The sequence below is a fragment of the Chelonoidis abingdonii genome, chromosome 8 (genome assembly GCF_003597395.2).
Source record: "Chelonoidis abingdonii isolate Lonesome George chromosome 8, CheloAbing_2.0, whole genome shotgun sequence".
Classification (NCBI taxonomy): Eukaryota; Metazoa; Chordata; order Testudines; family Testudinidae; genus Chelonoidis; species Chelonoidis abingdonii.
This window is the reverse complement of record NC_133776.1, coordinates 22,998,275-23,016,424: the sequence shown is the minus strand read 5'-3', so window position 1 is coordinate 23,016,424 and position 18,150 is coordinate 22,998,275. Positions and strand designations below refer to the sequence as shown.

General features: G+C 40.7%; 1 protein-coding gene across 1 annotated transcript in view; it reads left to right on the top strand.

The window, feature by feature from the left end:
• The window catches only part of SCHIP1 (schwannomin interacting protein 1), a 45,627-nt gene extending 30,274 nt beyond the window's left edge, over positions 1–15,353 (top strand). The window contains 6 exon segments of the mRNA XM_075068432.1: positions 519–636; positions 1,564–1,761; positions 5,086–5,209; positions 6,423–6,516; positions 10,281–12,317; positions 12,402–15,353. Coding sequence (XP_074924533.1) covers positions 519–636; positions 1,564–1,761; positions 5,086–5,209; positions 6,423–6,516; positions 10,281–10,332 — 586 coding nt within the window. The 3' untranslated portion in view covers positions 10,333–12,317; positions 12,402–15,353.
• The last annotated feature ends 2,797 nt before the right edge of the window (positions 15,354–18,150 follow it).

The window sequence follows — 18,150 nt, the reverse complement described above, 5'->3', positions numbered from 1 at the left end:
GCTCCAAAACGTCTGTTAGTCTATAAGGTGCCACAGGATTCTCTGCTGCTTTTACAGATCCAGACTAACACGGCTACCCCTCTGATACTTTTGTTTATAGGCAATTTCACTTTCAAGTTTAGTGCTGCAATGTTTAGGTTTTAAATAATACCATGGGGAATTTTTATTATGTCTAAAAACAAATACTTCCCTTTTTTAAAAAAAAGCTATTGGAAACACTTTTTGTTTATATACAAATTGAAAAAAAATTAAGTTGACGGCATTCTTTTTAAAAGTTAAATAACTTGTGTTTAAGGCACTCTAGCGTTTTCTTTTCTGCTAAAAATAAGTCTGGCTCTCAGAAGGATATGTTGATAGAGACAGTTAAACCTTCAGTGTTGATTTAGGTCAGAGCTCCTATATTTGCTAATATGTTAGCACATCTTGTTAAGCAACAGTGATTGCTGATGACAATACTTTGGATTTGTAGTTGAGAGAGAGTATGCATGCTAACACCTGTCCCTTTTCTCCCCCTCCAGGCTACAAAGTGGGATGAACCTGCAGATTTGTTTTGTAAATGACAGTGGTAGTGACAAGGATAGCGATGCCGATGACAGCAAGACTGAAACAAGCTTGGATACACCGTTGTCTCCAATGGTAGGTCTGATAACTAGTTTCACAAAAGGCCTTAGTGAAGAAATAAAAAGGTTTTAAAGCACAAGTATGTACATGAGCTTCTATCATTTAAAATAATTCTTTAGCACGTGCATGTGCCATTCTTAATATTTTTAAGACAGGTATAAATTAAGTTACGATTGGGAAAAATTGTAAACTGGCAGTGATATAAGCAGACAAAGAGCTTGTTAAGTTATCTTAAGAACAGCCCTTGATTATCGGTAAAAATATTTTGACTGCTGACTGCAGTTGGCAAACTATTTCTAGATAGAGAGACAAGGTGGGTGAGGTAATATCTTTTATTGAACCAACTTCTGTTGGTGAGAGATCCAGTAAAAGACATTACCTCACCCACAATCTCTCTAATATTCTGGGACCAACATAGCTACAACGAACTGGATATTCCTAGGTAGCTCAGATGTGCTAGATATGTGAATAAGTTCCCTCCTTTTATGGTCTGGTAGCAGTAAGGAGGGGGATGGCATGGAGCAGCATCAGCATCTCACCACCCCTTCCTTCTGAACAATATTGTAACAAGGAAATTAGCAGATCTGCAACAATTCCTTCTTTCCCCCTATATTAACAATACCGAAGGGCCTTCCTGGGATTTCCCAGAGTTTGATTCAATGCATGCCTTCAGACACTCACGGATCTATCAGGTTTCTCTCCCTAACTAAAACTCAGGTTACCATTAGCATTTAAGTGTTCCTGTCTTGAAAAATGGTTTTTGATATTTAAAAATTATTTTGTTGAGCAAATAAATACAATTAAATGATCTCCATCTTCCCTGAAGAAATCATACTATTTGCATACGTGAGAATTTTAAAGCTAAAATTTCTTACAATATTGTCTATCTTAAAGTGTGAATGTTATTATACACTTACAACTGATGTGTGTGCACTTTCCTAGAGCAAGCAAAGTTCCTCCTACTCTGATAGAGACACTACTGAAGAAGAATCTGAATCCCTAGAGGACATGGATTTTCTCACTAGACAAAAGAAACTGCAAGCTGAAGCCAAAATGGCTTTGGCTATGGCAAAACCAATGGCCAAAATGCAAGTGGAGGTGGAAAAGCAGAACAGGAAAAAATCCCCCGTAGCTGATCTTGTGAGTATCAAACCAAAGGCCAGTATGCATTCAAAGACCACCAAATGTTAATAATTTGTTGTTTTATTGTTGGAATAGTTAACCACTTGAGAATAACTAATTCTTTCCAATTATCCAAATTCTGTACTAGTGCATCGAAATATCTGCAAAACTACATGAACAAAGGATTTTTTATTTACAAAGAGTAAAATACACTTAAAATAATTTTTAGTGCTCATTTCGGTCTGAGAAAGTAGGGAAAATTAAGTTCTATACAATGAAACATCATCTAGCTTTAAGGTGCTATCTTAAATGCATTTTATGGGTGCAGAGTTTACTGCCACATGTAGTCTTATTTAGATCAAGCACTACACCTGCTAGTAAACATTTGCCGGATCAGATCCATACTTAATATTTTATAATAATGAAGCCAAACTGTGTCTTACAAGTTAGAGGTTAAATGTTCATATATGTGTATCTGTTTGTTTATAAATAATAAATAAGTGTGTTTGAGAGAGCGAGAGAGATTCTTAGGAAATGCTTTCCTAGTTGTTACAAAATTATCTGAGATTATTCAGCTGGAAATTATCAACTTTAGAACAGAGTTTCTCAACCTGTGGCTCCTGTCCCACGGGGCTGGATGGGCTCACCTCGCTGCTCCAAATATTGCAGCCTCTAGGATACCACCGCCAATCAGGTTTGGCCCAGCCCTCATGATGATGGGAGTCCTGGTAGGTCAAATTTGAATGAGTGGCACTGCAACCCCATGAGCCAGGTGACAAGTCCACTCACACAAGTTTTTCCAGGGGGGCAGTGCCAAACCTGAGTGGCTCTGCAACCTCAGAGGTTGCAACACCCGGAGCAGAGAGCCAAGCCCAGTCAGCCCCTCAGCACAGGACCTGCCACTGTGGAGTGAGTGCCGGGCAGGACCTGACCAAAACCACCTCAGGGCTTCCATCCCTGACTATTTACTGGGTTACCACAGTCCATAAACAGTTAGAAATGGGTCCTGATTCCCAAAAGGTTGAGAATAACTGCTTTAGAAGATTTAACAGAATAATAAAGATATTCAAATTCAGAAATGGAGTAAGCATGACAATACAGTGTACTTCAGAAGGATGTTTTTGGAGTCAGTGGAATTACCCACAAGTGAAGTACTATTTATTCACATATAATGATATCTCAGCGTATGCTGAAAAATAAAATGCATATAATTTTTAATAACATTTAAGCCTTTCAAGATGTTATTTTAGGAGATAATTTGCATCCACCCATTATCAGTAAATGAGAACTAACTTTTTATATAAGCCTTTGTTAATTTTTTAATTGTATGTATAATGTGTATATATAGAGAGAGAACTAAGAGATAAATATATAATCATTACTACTGCTATTCACAAATCTGTTCAGATTAGCGATTAAAGAACCAATAAATGCAGCAGAAACAAAACTCTATCTAAGCAGAAATGAAAACCAAAAAAAAATAAAATACTTGAAAGTAGAATATATATTTTAAAGATGAGACCTTAACTCTGTAGTCATTGTTCCAACATATATAGTAATGTAATATATGAAAAAAATAATCCCAGATTTAAAATGGTTCCATATGTTTTCAAATGCATCTTTCCTGCTCTATATTGTATAAATCAGTGGTCTCTAAACCTTTTTGATCACGCATCCCTATCGGCAAAAAATTTTTGAGCACTCACCCCCAATATATGTTTGTTTATTTATGTATAAATTATATACATGTACTGCTATACTAATATATTATGTTAACGGTACATAAAACTTTTTTGCTCTCAAAAATATTAATATTTTTTAGTGAGAGCAATGTGATTGAAAATCTTGGTTTAACACTTTGTGATACAGCAATTTGAAGGTCTGGATTAGGGTTAGGGTGTGGGAAGGCGCTCAGGATGGGGGTGCGAGAGGAGGCTCAGGGCTAGGGCAGGCAGGAGATGCAGAGCACTTACCTGCGGCAGCCCCTGTTTCGTGCAGGTGGTGTGTTAGGTGGCTCTGCGCAGCACAGCACCGCCCCCATGGCCATGATTCTGGGAGCTGCCCCCCCACACACACCCCCGGGGGCAAGGCCACCCGGAACACAGGGGCTTTAGGGGCTGCAGGGCCCTGGGCTGCAGCTCTAAAGCCCCTTTTGGAATGTGGTCCTGCGAGCGCGGGCCAGCGGACTCAGGAGGAGCAGGGGCAGCCGCACAGCCAGTGGCCAGAGAAGTGGCTGCTTCTCTCCAGCCAGCTTTGAAGGGGAAACCTTCAAAGTGGCTGCTTCTTTCCAGCTGCTGGTTGTGCGGCTGCCCCTGCTTCTCCACGGGCCAGAGGACTCAGGGCTGCATTTCGAAAGGGGCTTTAGAGCTGCAGGCCAGGGCCCTGGGGCCCCCTTAGCCCAGGTCCCTGCAGCCCCTAAAGCCCCTGCGTTCCGGGTGGCCCTGCCTGGAGGGGTGGAGGCAGCTTCTTTGCTCGCTCATTCCCTCCCTCCTCCGGCCGCCCCCCCCCCCCCCCGATTTTCTCCCCTCTGGCGGCGCTCCTGCTGTGCCCCCCAATGGATTGTCTTGTGCGCACCCCACTTTGTAGACCACTGGTATGTATCACTCTCTGAAGAGCAGCAAAAAATAAAGCTAACCATCCATCTATCCTGTCTGCCTGTGTTAAACATAAAGGCTAAGTGAGAATTAAAATGGTATCTTAATTCTCAACTCTCAGTAATTGGTAACAGCTGTCTTTTTAGATGACTTTTCTCAAGAATGTTTCTATTTAAGTTGACACTTGTCTAGTTTAATGCCACATCAGCGTTTATATTGTGATGATGTAGATACAGTCCAGTGGCTAAACACTTTGTTTTAAGCTTGATTCTTAGTGTTTTAGAAATGGCTCAGTTAGGAATATCCATATATGCCAAAGGGATGTGCAGTTACCATGTATAACTGCATATAAGGCAAGAGATTTAGGTATGAAATTTCAATCAGTAGTTGCAACATGGGTCACAGTATTGGGTCATTTATGGAGTGATATCTGTGGGGAAAATGAAGTGATGAAGCTAGGTTATAACTACAGGGAGGATGTTTATTTTTGTGACAACTTCTCATAAAAGGATTTATTCATCCTTGGTCTTTCGTTTGAAAGGTAGACTTAAACATTAATCACAAGTTTTCATTTTGAATATCTCAGTAAATGGGCTTTCTATGGCTATATGAAAGCATGTGTATGGTAGGGGATGGGGAAAGGGGAGGGTAGTACTTGGAATGTCAACACATTTTTTATTATTTTTTATTTAGAAATATAAATCATTTGAAGTAATAATAACCTAAAAGGCTTTTAATCCATCTTTAGCTGCCACATATGCCTCATATAAGTGAATGCTTGATGAAAAGAAGTTTAAAACCCACTGACCTGAGAGATATGACTATTGGGCAGCTACAAGTGATAGTCAATGATCTCCACTCACAAATAGAAAGTAAGTGATTTTTGTTTTAATTCTTTGGTATTTTCCTTTTAATTGGCTATAGTACATTAACTTAGGTGTGCGGGAAAGTGCAACATGTATGTTACCACAGGAAGAAAGTAAACCTTGTGTGTTCATTTTGATGTATTAACTTGAAAAATCATACTTGGCTGAACTTCTGTTGGCCTTAAACTCAGCTCACCGGCACTGCTGTCTGTATGTAATGTGATAATTTTTAAATGCCACATTCAATCAATTCCAAAATTTCACTGACTATTCTAGGCATCAGTAGGCAGAATCAGGGGCGGCTTTAGCTTTTTTGCCGCCCCAAGCACGGCAGGCAAGACTGAATTGCAATGTATTTTATTCCAGACAGAGCAGAACAAGCATCCTGCAACATTTATACAGTTACTCACTGTCACTTGCGTCACATTTTGGCTGTATTTTTGCTTAGAATCACTACATTCCTTAACCTATAAGTAGATATGAACCACAGGGGTTTTTTTATTATAGGCTGCAAGAGGTCAGAAAGGCTGTTGTAGTGGCATGACCACAAATCTGCCACTGATTTCTTTTACTGAAGTACAGCTCTTTCATCTGTCTGAGCTGTTTTGAAATTCTGCCCTTTTTCTTCACGCAATCTCATTTCCATTCTTCTGTTTGAACAGAAAAGGTCTGTGTTCAGATGAGGATGCAGATTTTCTGGGCTACAGAACAGTGTCAGGCTTGCAGTTACGGCAGCATTGAGAAGGGGAGAGTTCCAGGAAGCTCGTTATGCTCTAGAGACATTTTCTTTTGGGATTACTTTAGGTTATTTTTTCACACACTTTTTGCTAATGAGTGATTTATTTTTTCTTAGTGGGTAGAGGCTACTCGGACCAAAAGTCTTTTCCAACTGTCTTTAAGTAGCTGGATTAGCTAAAACCTAAAGTTTGAGTTGAGAGGATGCTACATTCAGTTATTTCATGAGACCCATAGTAGTTAAAAGTGCATATTTGTTATAGCTCTATTAGTAATATAGATAATCACTACTTTTATTCCATTTTGTAATATGCTTCCTTTTGTGGAGACCAAAACCTTACGTAGGGAATCTTTCTGCTTTCCATGTAAGCAGTTGTTTACTATATGCAACATAATGATTTAAGAGGAGCTAACAGATTCCCTAATCATTAATCCCTCGATCTATGATTGAATTAAATTATAAACTCCTTGTCTCTGGTACCAGGCTTGAATGAGGAATTGGTGCAGCTGCTTCTTATTCGAGATGAATTGCACACAGAGCAAGATGCAATGCTGGTAGACATTGAAGACTTGACCAGGTTAGTAAAATCTTCTGTTAAACACTGTTGCTAAGAATATTCCAAGTTTAATATACTTTGTTTTTTTGGAGCAATATTAGGTAGAATGCCAGCCTAAAAGTTGGTGGTGATGGGTAAACCCTGTATCTGTAAGCTGTCACAGAGCAGCTGAAATAAACAAATCTTCCTTCTGCTAAATATCTTATTGGATCACCAATGTAAGCACTAAAAACTTAAGAAGTTACCACTTTGATCCTTCATTACAAATTTTTATTGCAATTCATACCATTATTTTGTGCGTTTTATTTAGAAATCTATATTAGAACCCACTGCCATGGTAAGTGGGTGCTTTGAGCAATAAAAAAAAATCAATTACAAATCGATACAGAATAATATTTAAGTAATTGCTGTTACTTAATGATTTGTCATTCACCAGATGAAGGTTCTTATTCTTGGACCCAATTCATGTCTAAAACTAAGCCACAATTTTCTCTAAAAGCACTCACTGTAAAATAAGTAGAACTTCAGAGACGATTACCGCTAGGAAATGGGAAACCTGGGTTAACTTTGGGGAGGAGCAGCAGGTTGGAGCCAGGGACTGTATTTCCTCAGGGCATGACTTTTAACCCTTTGGATATCTTTCTACACAGTGGTCTCCATCAGTGTTACATTTCTGCAACAGCAAAATAATTCAGCCACAGGCAATCCTAAAGATTTTCAGCAACTTCCTATTGAGAAATATGAACAAGCAGTCCAACTCCATATCCCTAGAGATCGAAATTTTGATGTTTTGCTTTACCAAGGTCTGGCACTGTCATTTGTGAAAGGTAGAGAATAGAAGCTAGTTAAGAACAAATCTGCTTTGGTGCTGCCAGAAAGTTTGAATCGCAACACATAAAAAAGGTTTTTAAAAAAAAAATTCCCATAGGATTTGTGTGGTACAGGCTAGATGAGGTAGACTTTGCAACCAGAAGGATTGCAAGGAGATATAACAATAATATTAAGCAGTGGATTGAGAGAAAACATGCCAGAATACAGGAATCAAGTCCACTTAATCCATTGTCTCTGACATGATTTAAGGAATATTTTTAACTTGTATAATATTAAGACAGTTAATCTAACAGATTTTAAAGGTTTCTGCATAATAAAGATTAAAAAGATATTGGATTATTTCCAGTTCATATTGGTCAGAGCTAGTATTTTCAGCACTGCAGCATTAAACTTCCCATGTAAAATTGTATGGGACGCCAAAAACATTTTTAATAGTTTTAAAAAATCTTTCTGAATAAACATTTTTAAACAAAGTCTAATTGAAAATGATATTTTCTGAACTCCATTTTGATTATATGGAAAAGTGGGGGGAATGGTGTGAAATGTTTGGTTTTTATTTTTATTTTAAGACCCTTTTTTTGCATTAGATTTGGTTGAAATACAGTTAGCCACTACCTGGGACAAGTTTTGTCATAAATGATATGGTAATTGGAGTGTAGTTAAGTCAAATACCATCATTCAAAATAGTTTACATGCCACCTATGGGTGCTTTTAAATATTGCAGTCCTGGCTCACCTCTGTTGCAATCGCAAGTAAAGAGAGCCTCCTCATTTAGAAATCTTACATGTGCACAGTCATTATGCGGTAATTAACAGTAAAACTGAGGAGGATTTGGGGTTAGGAGTGGAGCTGAATAATTATAAAGTCTCCTTTTGGGCACACACAAGTTAACATCCATTAGAGATCCCAAGTGCATTGTAACATAGCTTTATGCAAAATAACTGTTATGTGCCGTAGAATCTCCCATTTAAGTGAAAATTCTCTGCCTGGCTTTGGTCTGTCCCACCTTTTGGGGTTGAAGGATTTGCACAGTAATTGATACTTGGTCTGCCCCTGCATGCTGTCTCACAGTGAGTTCATTCAGAGCAGGTTCTGAGCTATACAATTTGGGCATCCTCGCATTCATCCAGGCCCCCTCCAAGTCAGCAGCAGCGCACCTGCCTGGGTGAACTTACAGGAAACAGGGGTTGGAGTTGGCCTGTAGGCATTTCTCCCTATCATCATCAAACATGCATTGTCTTCTGAGAAGCGTTACGCAAGCCACCGCAACCACAGCTGATGGCATTGTACAACCCACCTGCATCCGGGTTCTGGTGACCCAGCTCAGGTTCTGGACCTTGGTCTTCTGTCATGAGATGTTCAACCCCATAATGGGGACGGCATCTTAGAAACTTTGAAAAGCAGGCCTGAAAGTCTCTGGCTTGTCCACAAGCAAGGCAGTGTCTTCAACATAGTCTTGGTCGGTGAACACTTTTTGACCAACCTTGATTCCGACATGGAGTTGCAAGTCCTAATATCCATTTGATAGTGCAACAGAATAGTAATGGGGTGAAAATACATCCCTGCTGCACGTCTGAGGTTATGCAGACATCCAGTGAAAGCAGTTGACCAGCACACACTCTTGCACTGGTACTGATGTGAAGATCGTGCACCAGATTTAGCAGAATATCTGATGTGCCAAGACCTTTTGATGCAAACCGAAGTGCTGATCTGTCAGCTGAATCAAAAGCTGCTTTGATGTCTATATACGCGACATGAAGCCGGGAGTTAAATTCTCTGTGCAGCTCAGCCAGAAGCCAGGGAGTAAGGACAGCATCTGTTGTCAACCACTCATTAGTGACATCTGATTGTCCACAGCAATGATGTCTGTTAAGGAGCGGCTGTATCCTACCAAGCAGAACACAAGCGCAGACCTTTCCAGGGACTGATAGCAATGAGATCAACCTGTAGTTCCTTCACTCAGTGTGAGATCCTTTACCCTAGTACTATGATGGCCATAGGCGCCAACTTTCCCCGGTGCTGGTGGGTGCTCACGCCCTCCTGGCCCCGCCACGACTCCAGCCTGTTGTTGTTGTTGTTTTCTCATTACTTGAGCAGGGGCCCTTGTTAGGTGCTACCAACTGGAGACAGTCGCACTTGAGGCTCACATGAGCAGGGCTGACCACACCTTGAAATAAAGCAGCTAATGCCTCTACTACCCAGTACTTTGGGACAAGCAGCAGTGGATTATCTAGTTGTGGTGGCTGGACAGTAATCAGTTCTGAGAGATCCTAGTAATGAGTGCTGCTTGTGTTGTCAAATAATATTTAGGATGTTATATGTACTTTTTGTTGTGATGGGTACTGTGGGAATATGAATTTGCACAATGATTTGCACCACTTACTGTCATGTATATCTTGCAGTCTTTGCATGATGTTCCCTCTATTTCTTTTTCTGTGCTTCCAAAAACATTTCAGCATTCTGAAAGCATTTTGCATCAGTAGTAAATGAAATTGTTTAAATATTTAGAAGTGTCTTTGACATCTTCTAGATCAGTGTATTTCGTTGTTACACTTTGTGATATTACTCTGTATAGTCATGTCACCTAAGCACAAGGGATGCAGTGTCAACCCTAATTCCTGGCTAATTCCTCAGTGTGTTACACTGTCCAATTGTTCCAAAACTAACAAATTTACTTTCCTTGGGTGGGAGCAGGGAAAATGTTTGCAGGTTATATGATCCCAGGAGTTTTCTTTAGTCTTTCCTCTCAACATGTATTGTACACTAGGTAACCAGACCAAGATCATGAAAGAAATGTTACACTAAGCTAATCTGAACACTGTAATATTTGATTGCTTGATATTCTCTTCATTGGGGAAGCCTTATTTAGGTGGAAGTGTGTTTTAAGATGTTGAATAGTCCATTTAATTTTTCTTGGCAGTGAGTAACATAGCTTTTTTTTCCCCCCTCCTCAGACATGCTGAAAGTCAGCAGAAGCACATGGCAGAGAAAATGCCAGCAAAATAAAGCAAGAAGCCTTCGGAATAAGCGAGCATTTATTTTGCTTCTATGGTTGTACAAATGCGGATGCTTAAGGTGGCGCACAAGAAAAGGAGTGTTAGTCATTGATTATGTCTGAAGCTTTATGTCCAGTGATTGGCCTCTGCTCCTTAATTTATTTTAATTTTTTACTTGTGCCACTAAATATCAGACATTTTAGTAATATTATTACAAAGATGTATAGTACTTATAAGATTGCAAACCATGGATAAGAAGAAAAGGTAGTTTACCTTTATTTTTGTTTGTTTAAAGATTTTAAGTTGAACAGTATTTTACCATTGACTACTTTTTATTCTTCACTGTAGTTTTAAACAAAGAAACTGTAATTGACGGTGCTATACAAGTGAGAAAAAAACAAAACAAAAAAAATGCCTGCCTTGTAGTGAAATTGTAGCGTTCAGTAATATGTATATTTTAATCAGTTTTCAACATTTTGTGAATGTTGACTACCTGACATTCATTTTTAGATGTGCTATTAACATTCAGTTGGATTCAGAGAGTTACCTTGAAAGTTTTATGTATAAATATGTAAAATAAAATTTCAAATTTTGTTTCATATGTCGTCTTTTTGTTGACTAGTGGTTGACTTAGGTGTTGCACCAGTAATATATTCATCCTACTAAATGTGCAATTCCTAATTTCTCATCACCAGAAAGAGCCTTTTTTGCATATTGCATTTTAAAAAAAAAAAAAAAAGAGAGCGAGAGAGAGAGGAGACAGGACCAGATTTTTGTAGATCTATTTATTTGTAAGTTCATAAAGTACATGCGACATGGACTTAGGATATTCTTATATATAGTATTCATTGGGCATCCTAATATCATGACTGTTGTTAGAATCAGCAGGCACATGCATAGATGTTTTTATATTTTAATGTCTGTGGCTAAATATTCAAATAACTCACCAACTGTCAAAAATATAAATGTGTCAAAATCTTAACACACTAAATGTATCATGTCTGGTAATTAACCACTTCACTACCTTTTGGCTGAGATCACAGTGTCTTCATCAGTTTAGTATCTGCTACATCTGTCTGGGCAACAAGGACTGACTAGATAAACAAAATTCTCTTCAGTCTTTGATTTCTTTGATTTCATGCTGACATACCAGGTCAATCTGTCTGTACCTACTACTAGATAGCTGTAGCCAGCAGCTGAAATATACATTATGCAAAACAGGTTATCTTTTACATTTTGCTTTAATTATTTTTTTTCTGAGGTGTGACAAATTTATCTTGAGCAAGGTTATGGCTAATGAATTATTCAGGATGCTTTAATAGAGCCATATGGTACATTAAAATTTCACCTCACATGAAGAATGTATTTTATAAAATTATTTATTTACATTTGTTTTGTCTCAGCAATTATGCAGTCCATAAATGAGGCACAAAAATGCTGCGGAGTTTGGTAGGTGTTTTTTTTTAACAGAGCCCTACTATGTTGTAAGAAACTTCTCTTCGTGGCATAGGTGTAGTCTTCACGTGGCAGATGGCATTTGCTTTAGTAGAGGGGTAGATGGATCACACTTTCTAGCACTAATGTACTTTCTGTATTTTATTATTAGAAAATATTTGCTGCTCTGCAGGTTTTCAAGAGGGAAGTGTTCACAGTTTTTCCTTTAAGTCTGGCAGGAAGAATGTCATTGCTCTGAATTTGCCACTACAGTCTTTTACTAAGTTCAAGTTAGCACAGGGGTTCTCAAACTAATCTGCGGATCCCTTCGGAAGGCATGTCATTCTAGTGAAGCATCTGTCAGTCTCCAGTTGGTGATGTTCCCTGCCGTCTGTAGTCCAGTCCAGGACTTTATTTTTAAACTGAATAAGTGAAGCACACCTGGCTGCATCAGGATGCTCTCTGGCTGGTGTTGCTCTGGGTTTAAATATAGAGATGACACCTAAAGTGGAGAAAGAGCAAACACACAGGCGGATATGACCACAGTGCAGATGAAAGCAGGTGCGGAAAGGCACCAAGGAGAGATTTAGTACTAATAAGGGATTTTCAGAAGTACTCGGTGTTGATATAACTGCACCGAGGGAGTAAAGGGAGTAAATAGCACATGAAAAAAATGTGGAAATGTACTAAGTTGATTTTCACTCTGTCTCCTAATACTGTTCTGAGACTAGTTTTGCAAGTAACCAAAACTTGAATTGGGATTAGGAAATTGGAAGGGGGGAGTGTCCAGGAAAGAGCTCATCTCTATTTTAAGAAGTGATCCATAGCATGTACAGAGTTTGAGAACTGCTGAGCTGGCCTATAGAATACATATAAAACAGGAATGTAAAATTAAGATTATTTATTTTGCTTTCTTTGAATCTATGCAGAAAAAATATTTTGGATGTTATTTCCCTGTATCTCTTGGTTGTCTTGACATTGTGTGTGCACTGTGGTTTCAACTATTTTTATATTTCTGCTTTGTAAAGTTCCATGTCTTCAGTGCTCTAAGGCCAAAACTATCAAATTTGAAGATCAGAATTAGGCACATAAATGTAGATACCTATTCATGTGGCCTGTTTTTCAGATGTGTTGAGCACCTGCAGTTTCTGTTAAAGACACTGGAGTTGTTGATGCTCAGCGTTTCTGAAAACCAGGCCATTTATTTATGTGCCTAAGTGTGGATTTAAAGTGCTTGTCTTAGAGGCCCCAAATTTGAAAACTTTGGGCTAAGCAAAATAAAATCAAATCAAATCCTGGTATGCTCTAGGTGTATGTGATAACATACAGTAATAAAGTTACATTAGTAACACCTCTCTCACATACCTTCATCTGTGATAAAGACTTTCAGATTATATAACACTACTGAGATGCTATAATAAATGAATACGTGCAATGGAGACAAATATGTCTCATGAATAGTGTCACTGGATGAACCTCAAGGCCCAACTGAATATGTCTGGCAGTTCGACTGCAAGTGCTGCTGTGTTCTGTGAGAAGCTGTACTTTCAGTCATTACGTATTGATTTATTATAAAGAATTAATTTCCTGCTAAGTGTAGCACTGAAGATTTAATGGGATCCCTTCCTCCAATATGCATACACAAATCCTATTAAAAATAATTGGAGTCCCAAGCCTGTATCAAAGCAAGAATACATCCCTAAAAGTGATTTGCTGTTCAATCCATTTGTTAGAGAACAGTGAACACCCCCAACAGTGGTTAGACCCGAATGCTCCGTAAAGGGGCAGTTTTTCCATGAAGCTCTAGAAAATACATTATTAAACACAATCCCGGCCCTTGCACGTGAATGAACTAGATAAGTCAATAGGCCTTTTCCATCTGATTCACCCCATGCCTGCAAAGAGCATCAGTCTTCTTGTTCAAAGGTGCAAAGTCCTGTGCTCAGGCTCAGATCTTCCTGTCTAAATGAGTCCCTCTCCCCATTCTCACCCAGAAGCGGGGTATGGGGAAGACAGCTGCAGACATGGCGCCATCTTTGCACTGCACCAAGAGCCCTTTGTGGAAACAGGGATTCATGTAGATGGTGGGAGTGCCAGTTGCATATAATCTCCACCCTTTCCCACCAAATGGCAGGAAATGGGCTCAAAAGTTAATACAGCCAAAGGCTGCCAATCCCCTATAATGGTTGTTCCAGGGATAAGAAAGTATGGGCTGTATCTGTTAGCATATGAAGCCAAGCTCTCTAGGGACAGGATGAGGGGGCCCTAAACCTGAAGTTATGGAAAGGCCTTTGCATGGTTGGCTATGACATCCAGCCAGCCACTAGAGATCACAGATTCTGGCTGTCAGTCACCAACCCCAACCTCCATTTATTCTACTGGTCAACAAATCCTGCCCCCATCTCCTAAACCTGATAATCTTGGGAAAGTGCAAGGTAGCCTTTGTGATGTTTCCTGCATTTCCCCCACCCACCTCAGTTCCCTCTGCAGGTTTTTAAAGAAGGGGCAGCCAGATCTGAGTTATTTTTTTACTCAATGCTCACTTAGACAATCCCCTTTGACTACAGAAAGGGCCAGATTCAGCCCTCATATGCTTGCCTGCATGTAGCTCCCATTAAATGCACACAATCCATGCTACTCGTGAATCCAAGGGGAGGATTTGGAAAACATCCAAAGAGCTTTCTTCCAAATATGTGGCCCAGCATAGCAATCAGGCCTGCAACAGATAAAGTAACTTGCACAGTTCTTCAAAACAGCCATTCATTTCACAGCACAGCATGGCCAAGCATGCAGGCATCTGCTCCATTTTTTTTGTTTTGGTTCATTGCTGTGAAATAATTGGAACAGAGGTGAGCAATGGGCTCATCGTGAATGAAGAATAATGCATTGTTTCAGGCAAGCAAAGGCTCACCAGTCCCAGGCCCAATGGTTTATCAGCAACTGAGTGCAGCAGTTGGCTCATATTTATGATCCAGTGAGCTAGGGCCTGATTCTCTTCTCATTTTCTCTGGTATAAATCTGGGATAATGCCATTGAGATCAATGCCATTACATCAGTGCCAAATAGACACAAGTGAGAGGAAAACTGGGCCATGACCATACAGTCCAAATGCCAGGAAACCTTTGCCAGTGCTGTCAGAGCAGACAACAGTTGTGGCAAGATACATTTGCTTCTAGCCAAATGGCTTGTGAGACACTAAGGAGTTATAATACTGCCTGCATATTAAGGGCCATTTTCTGATCTCAGACATACCCTACTCTCCACTAGTTTCTATGGAGTTATGCTGTCTTTACAGCAAGGTAGGAGAGATCAGATCTGGCCTTCAGTTCTCTCTAGATTTCAGGGCACTTGAGACAGGAAGCCTAGACAAATTGGAGTTTGTTAACATAAGTGCCTTTAACTTGATAATGAAAAGTAGTGACATGTTTAGTCAATTTACCTGCTGTTTATTGTAACCAATATTTTTCCTGTTACATCTTTAGAAGTTTGTTTCTTTTTTTTTTAAACAAAAGAATATTGCTGGGTAATTGCATCTTTCTTGGATACCTGTCCAATGTACTTAAGTATTGTGCTGATGTGTATGATGACTGCTGTAGAATTAATAGATTAAATTACATTTTTAAAACAAGAGTTTCTGATGAGTCTTTGAAACGTTAATATTTGTTCCATATTAGTGATATCTTACCAAGACTTACGCAGTGTTTGCATGTTTATGCCTCCTTGTGGTCAGGAGGGGGATACCCAATGCCTTTACAGTGCTGGTCATTGTGTGCTTGGTGGGGGTTATTTTTTCTACATTAACCATTTAGCTGTCTAGCACACCAGTTAAAGTTCTCATTTTTGGTTGATTTCATAGTAAAATATTTGTTTTAAAAAATGTTAAAAAGTGAACCAGGGTTTAAAGAAGAGGACAATTGTCATGTTTCAGCGAATGCCAAACAAAAAACAGTTCCCTCTTGGAGTCCGGGGTGGCGAGGGGGGGCGAAGAAGGCCAAGAGGGCTTTAAATCACTTTTTCACCCTTCCCATCATCCAGAATCTGGAGAGGTCCACTGCATAATTTAGGCATTTGTAGAAACCTGGCCAAGTTACAGAATCCTCCCCAGGCTGATGGCATCTCAGCAGTACTGCATCCCTGCCCTTTCACCAGGATTTTGAAGGGGGTTCACAAAAAGTAATTTTATGGCCCTCTTGTGCAAGGGAAATCCTCCCTCAGCCAGACTCAAGGATTTCAATAATAATTATATAGCACTTTACAAAGGAGGGCAGTATCATTATCCCCATTTTACTTCTACAGCCCATCTACATCACTCCTGCTCTTCTACCTGTCATAAAGGGAACAGCCCAGGGGTGAGATTCTCTCCCCTGAAGTTCATAGCCTAATATAGTAAATAGAATAGTAGTATAGGTATGCCTGGCAGTTTCCTAATAGTACAACTCTACAGTGGCAACTCTGGAGAACCTGAGAAATGTAGACTCAGGGCTCATCGACATGGCAGGGCAATGCCCCCTGAGGGGATGTAAGTTCTACGGCATGCTAACATGTTGTGCATTGATTGGTCTGTGCAGGCCCAGCTGGTGTGCGCTAAAGGGTCTCTAGTGCACTTTAACATTCTCTGTTCATGCACCGGCAGGGTCTATCTGGACCAGTTAATATGCAACATGTTGGTGTGCTTTAAAAATCAATCCCCCCCCCCCCCATAGTGCACATTTCCACACCATATAGAAAATCCCTTACTCTAGATCAAAAATGTGCTTACATCTCTAACCTTGCCATCTTTTGTGTTTCCTCAAAGCCAGCCTCAGCGCTCCTTTTGTTTCCTTCTACCCCTACCTTTATGGCTCTCCTTCCATGCAGTCCTCTGGACCTGGAAAGCCCTGCGCATCCCAGTTTTCATAGAGTGGTATGAGACCTCACCATCATTCAGTCCCCTCTCCTGCAAAAGCCCTCCTGCTATACCAGCTAGAAGAATTGAATTAATACAAATATACGTAATAAACAATAACTTAATGACCAAAGTGTACACTGCCTAAACCAGGGGTGGGCAAACCTTTTGGCCTGAGGGCCACATTTGGGTTGCAAAACTGGATGGAGGGCCAGGTAGGGAAGGCTATGCCTCCCCAAACAGCCTAGCCCCACCCCTCATCTGCCCCTCCCAATTCCCACCTCCTGACTGCCCCCCTCAGAACTCCTGACCCATCCAACTCCCTCTGCTCCTTGTCCCCTAAGTGCCCCCTCCTGGGACCCCCTGCCCCTAACCACTCTCTGAGACCCCATCCCCTAGCCAGCTCCTCTACTCCCAGTCCCCTGACTGCCCTGATGCCATCCACACCCCTGCCCCCTAACAGGCCCCCTGGGACCCCATGCCTATCCAACTCCCCATTCCTGTCCCTTGACTGCCCCGCCCCCCCAAACCTCTGCCCCATTCAACTGCCCCCTGTCCCCTCACTGCCTCCTGGGGTCCCCCATCCCTGATACAACTCCCCAGCCCCACCCACTTACCCCTTACCATGCCAAGCAGAGCAGCCTGTCTGGCTGCCACGCCAGCTGGAGCCAGACATGCTGCCGCTCTGCTCAGCAGGAGTGCGCAGCTCCACCGCCCAGAGTGCAGTGGGATGGCTTTGTGGGGGAGGGGCCAGGGGCTAGCCTCCCCAGCTGGGAGCTCATGGGCCAGACAGGATGGTCCTGTGGTCCAGATGTGGCCCGTGGACCATAGTTTGTCCACCTCTGGCCAAAACAGATTAACTGTTTGCTCTTAGTGTCTGAACTTTTATTCAGCTTCACCATATTGCTTCCCCTCCATTTAAAAAAAAATATATCACTTGTAATGTCAGTTCTAAAATATGGAGTGTAACCTCTTCATAAGATGACAACCTTGGTCTGTAGCTCAAAAGTGACTAGCAATTTTGGGTGTTCAACTAAAGACATCTTAAAGTGGCCTGATTTTCAGAAGGGGCTGAGCACCAGGGCTGGCTCCAGCTTTTTTGCCAAGCAGCAAAAAAAAAGAAAAACCTGATTGAGCTGCCACCGAAGACTAATGTGGAGTGCTTCAGCTGCCATTGAAGACCCGGACGTGCCATCCCAACAACGGATGGTCTGCTGCCCCTTTCTAGTGGCTGCCTCAGGCACCTGCTTTCTTTGCTGGTGCCTGGAGCCGGCCCTGCTGGGCACCCAAAATCACTAGCTACTTTTTAAAATCTTGCATGTGCATGCATATACATACTTCCCTAGCATGCCTCCCACATTTTTGGGTCCTGCAGACTCAATTAATAGTTTTTATATTTACACTATGAATGGATTTGAGACCAGATTCTGGGCATCCAAACATCTAATTTACTCTTATCTGAAACTGTACAGAATTTCTAATTTCACTAGTGACAAAATCCAAAATGAG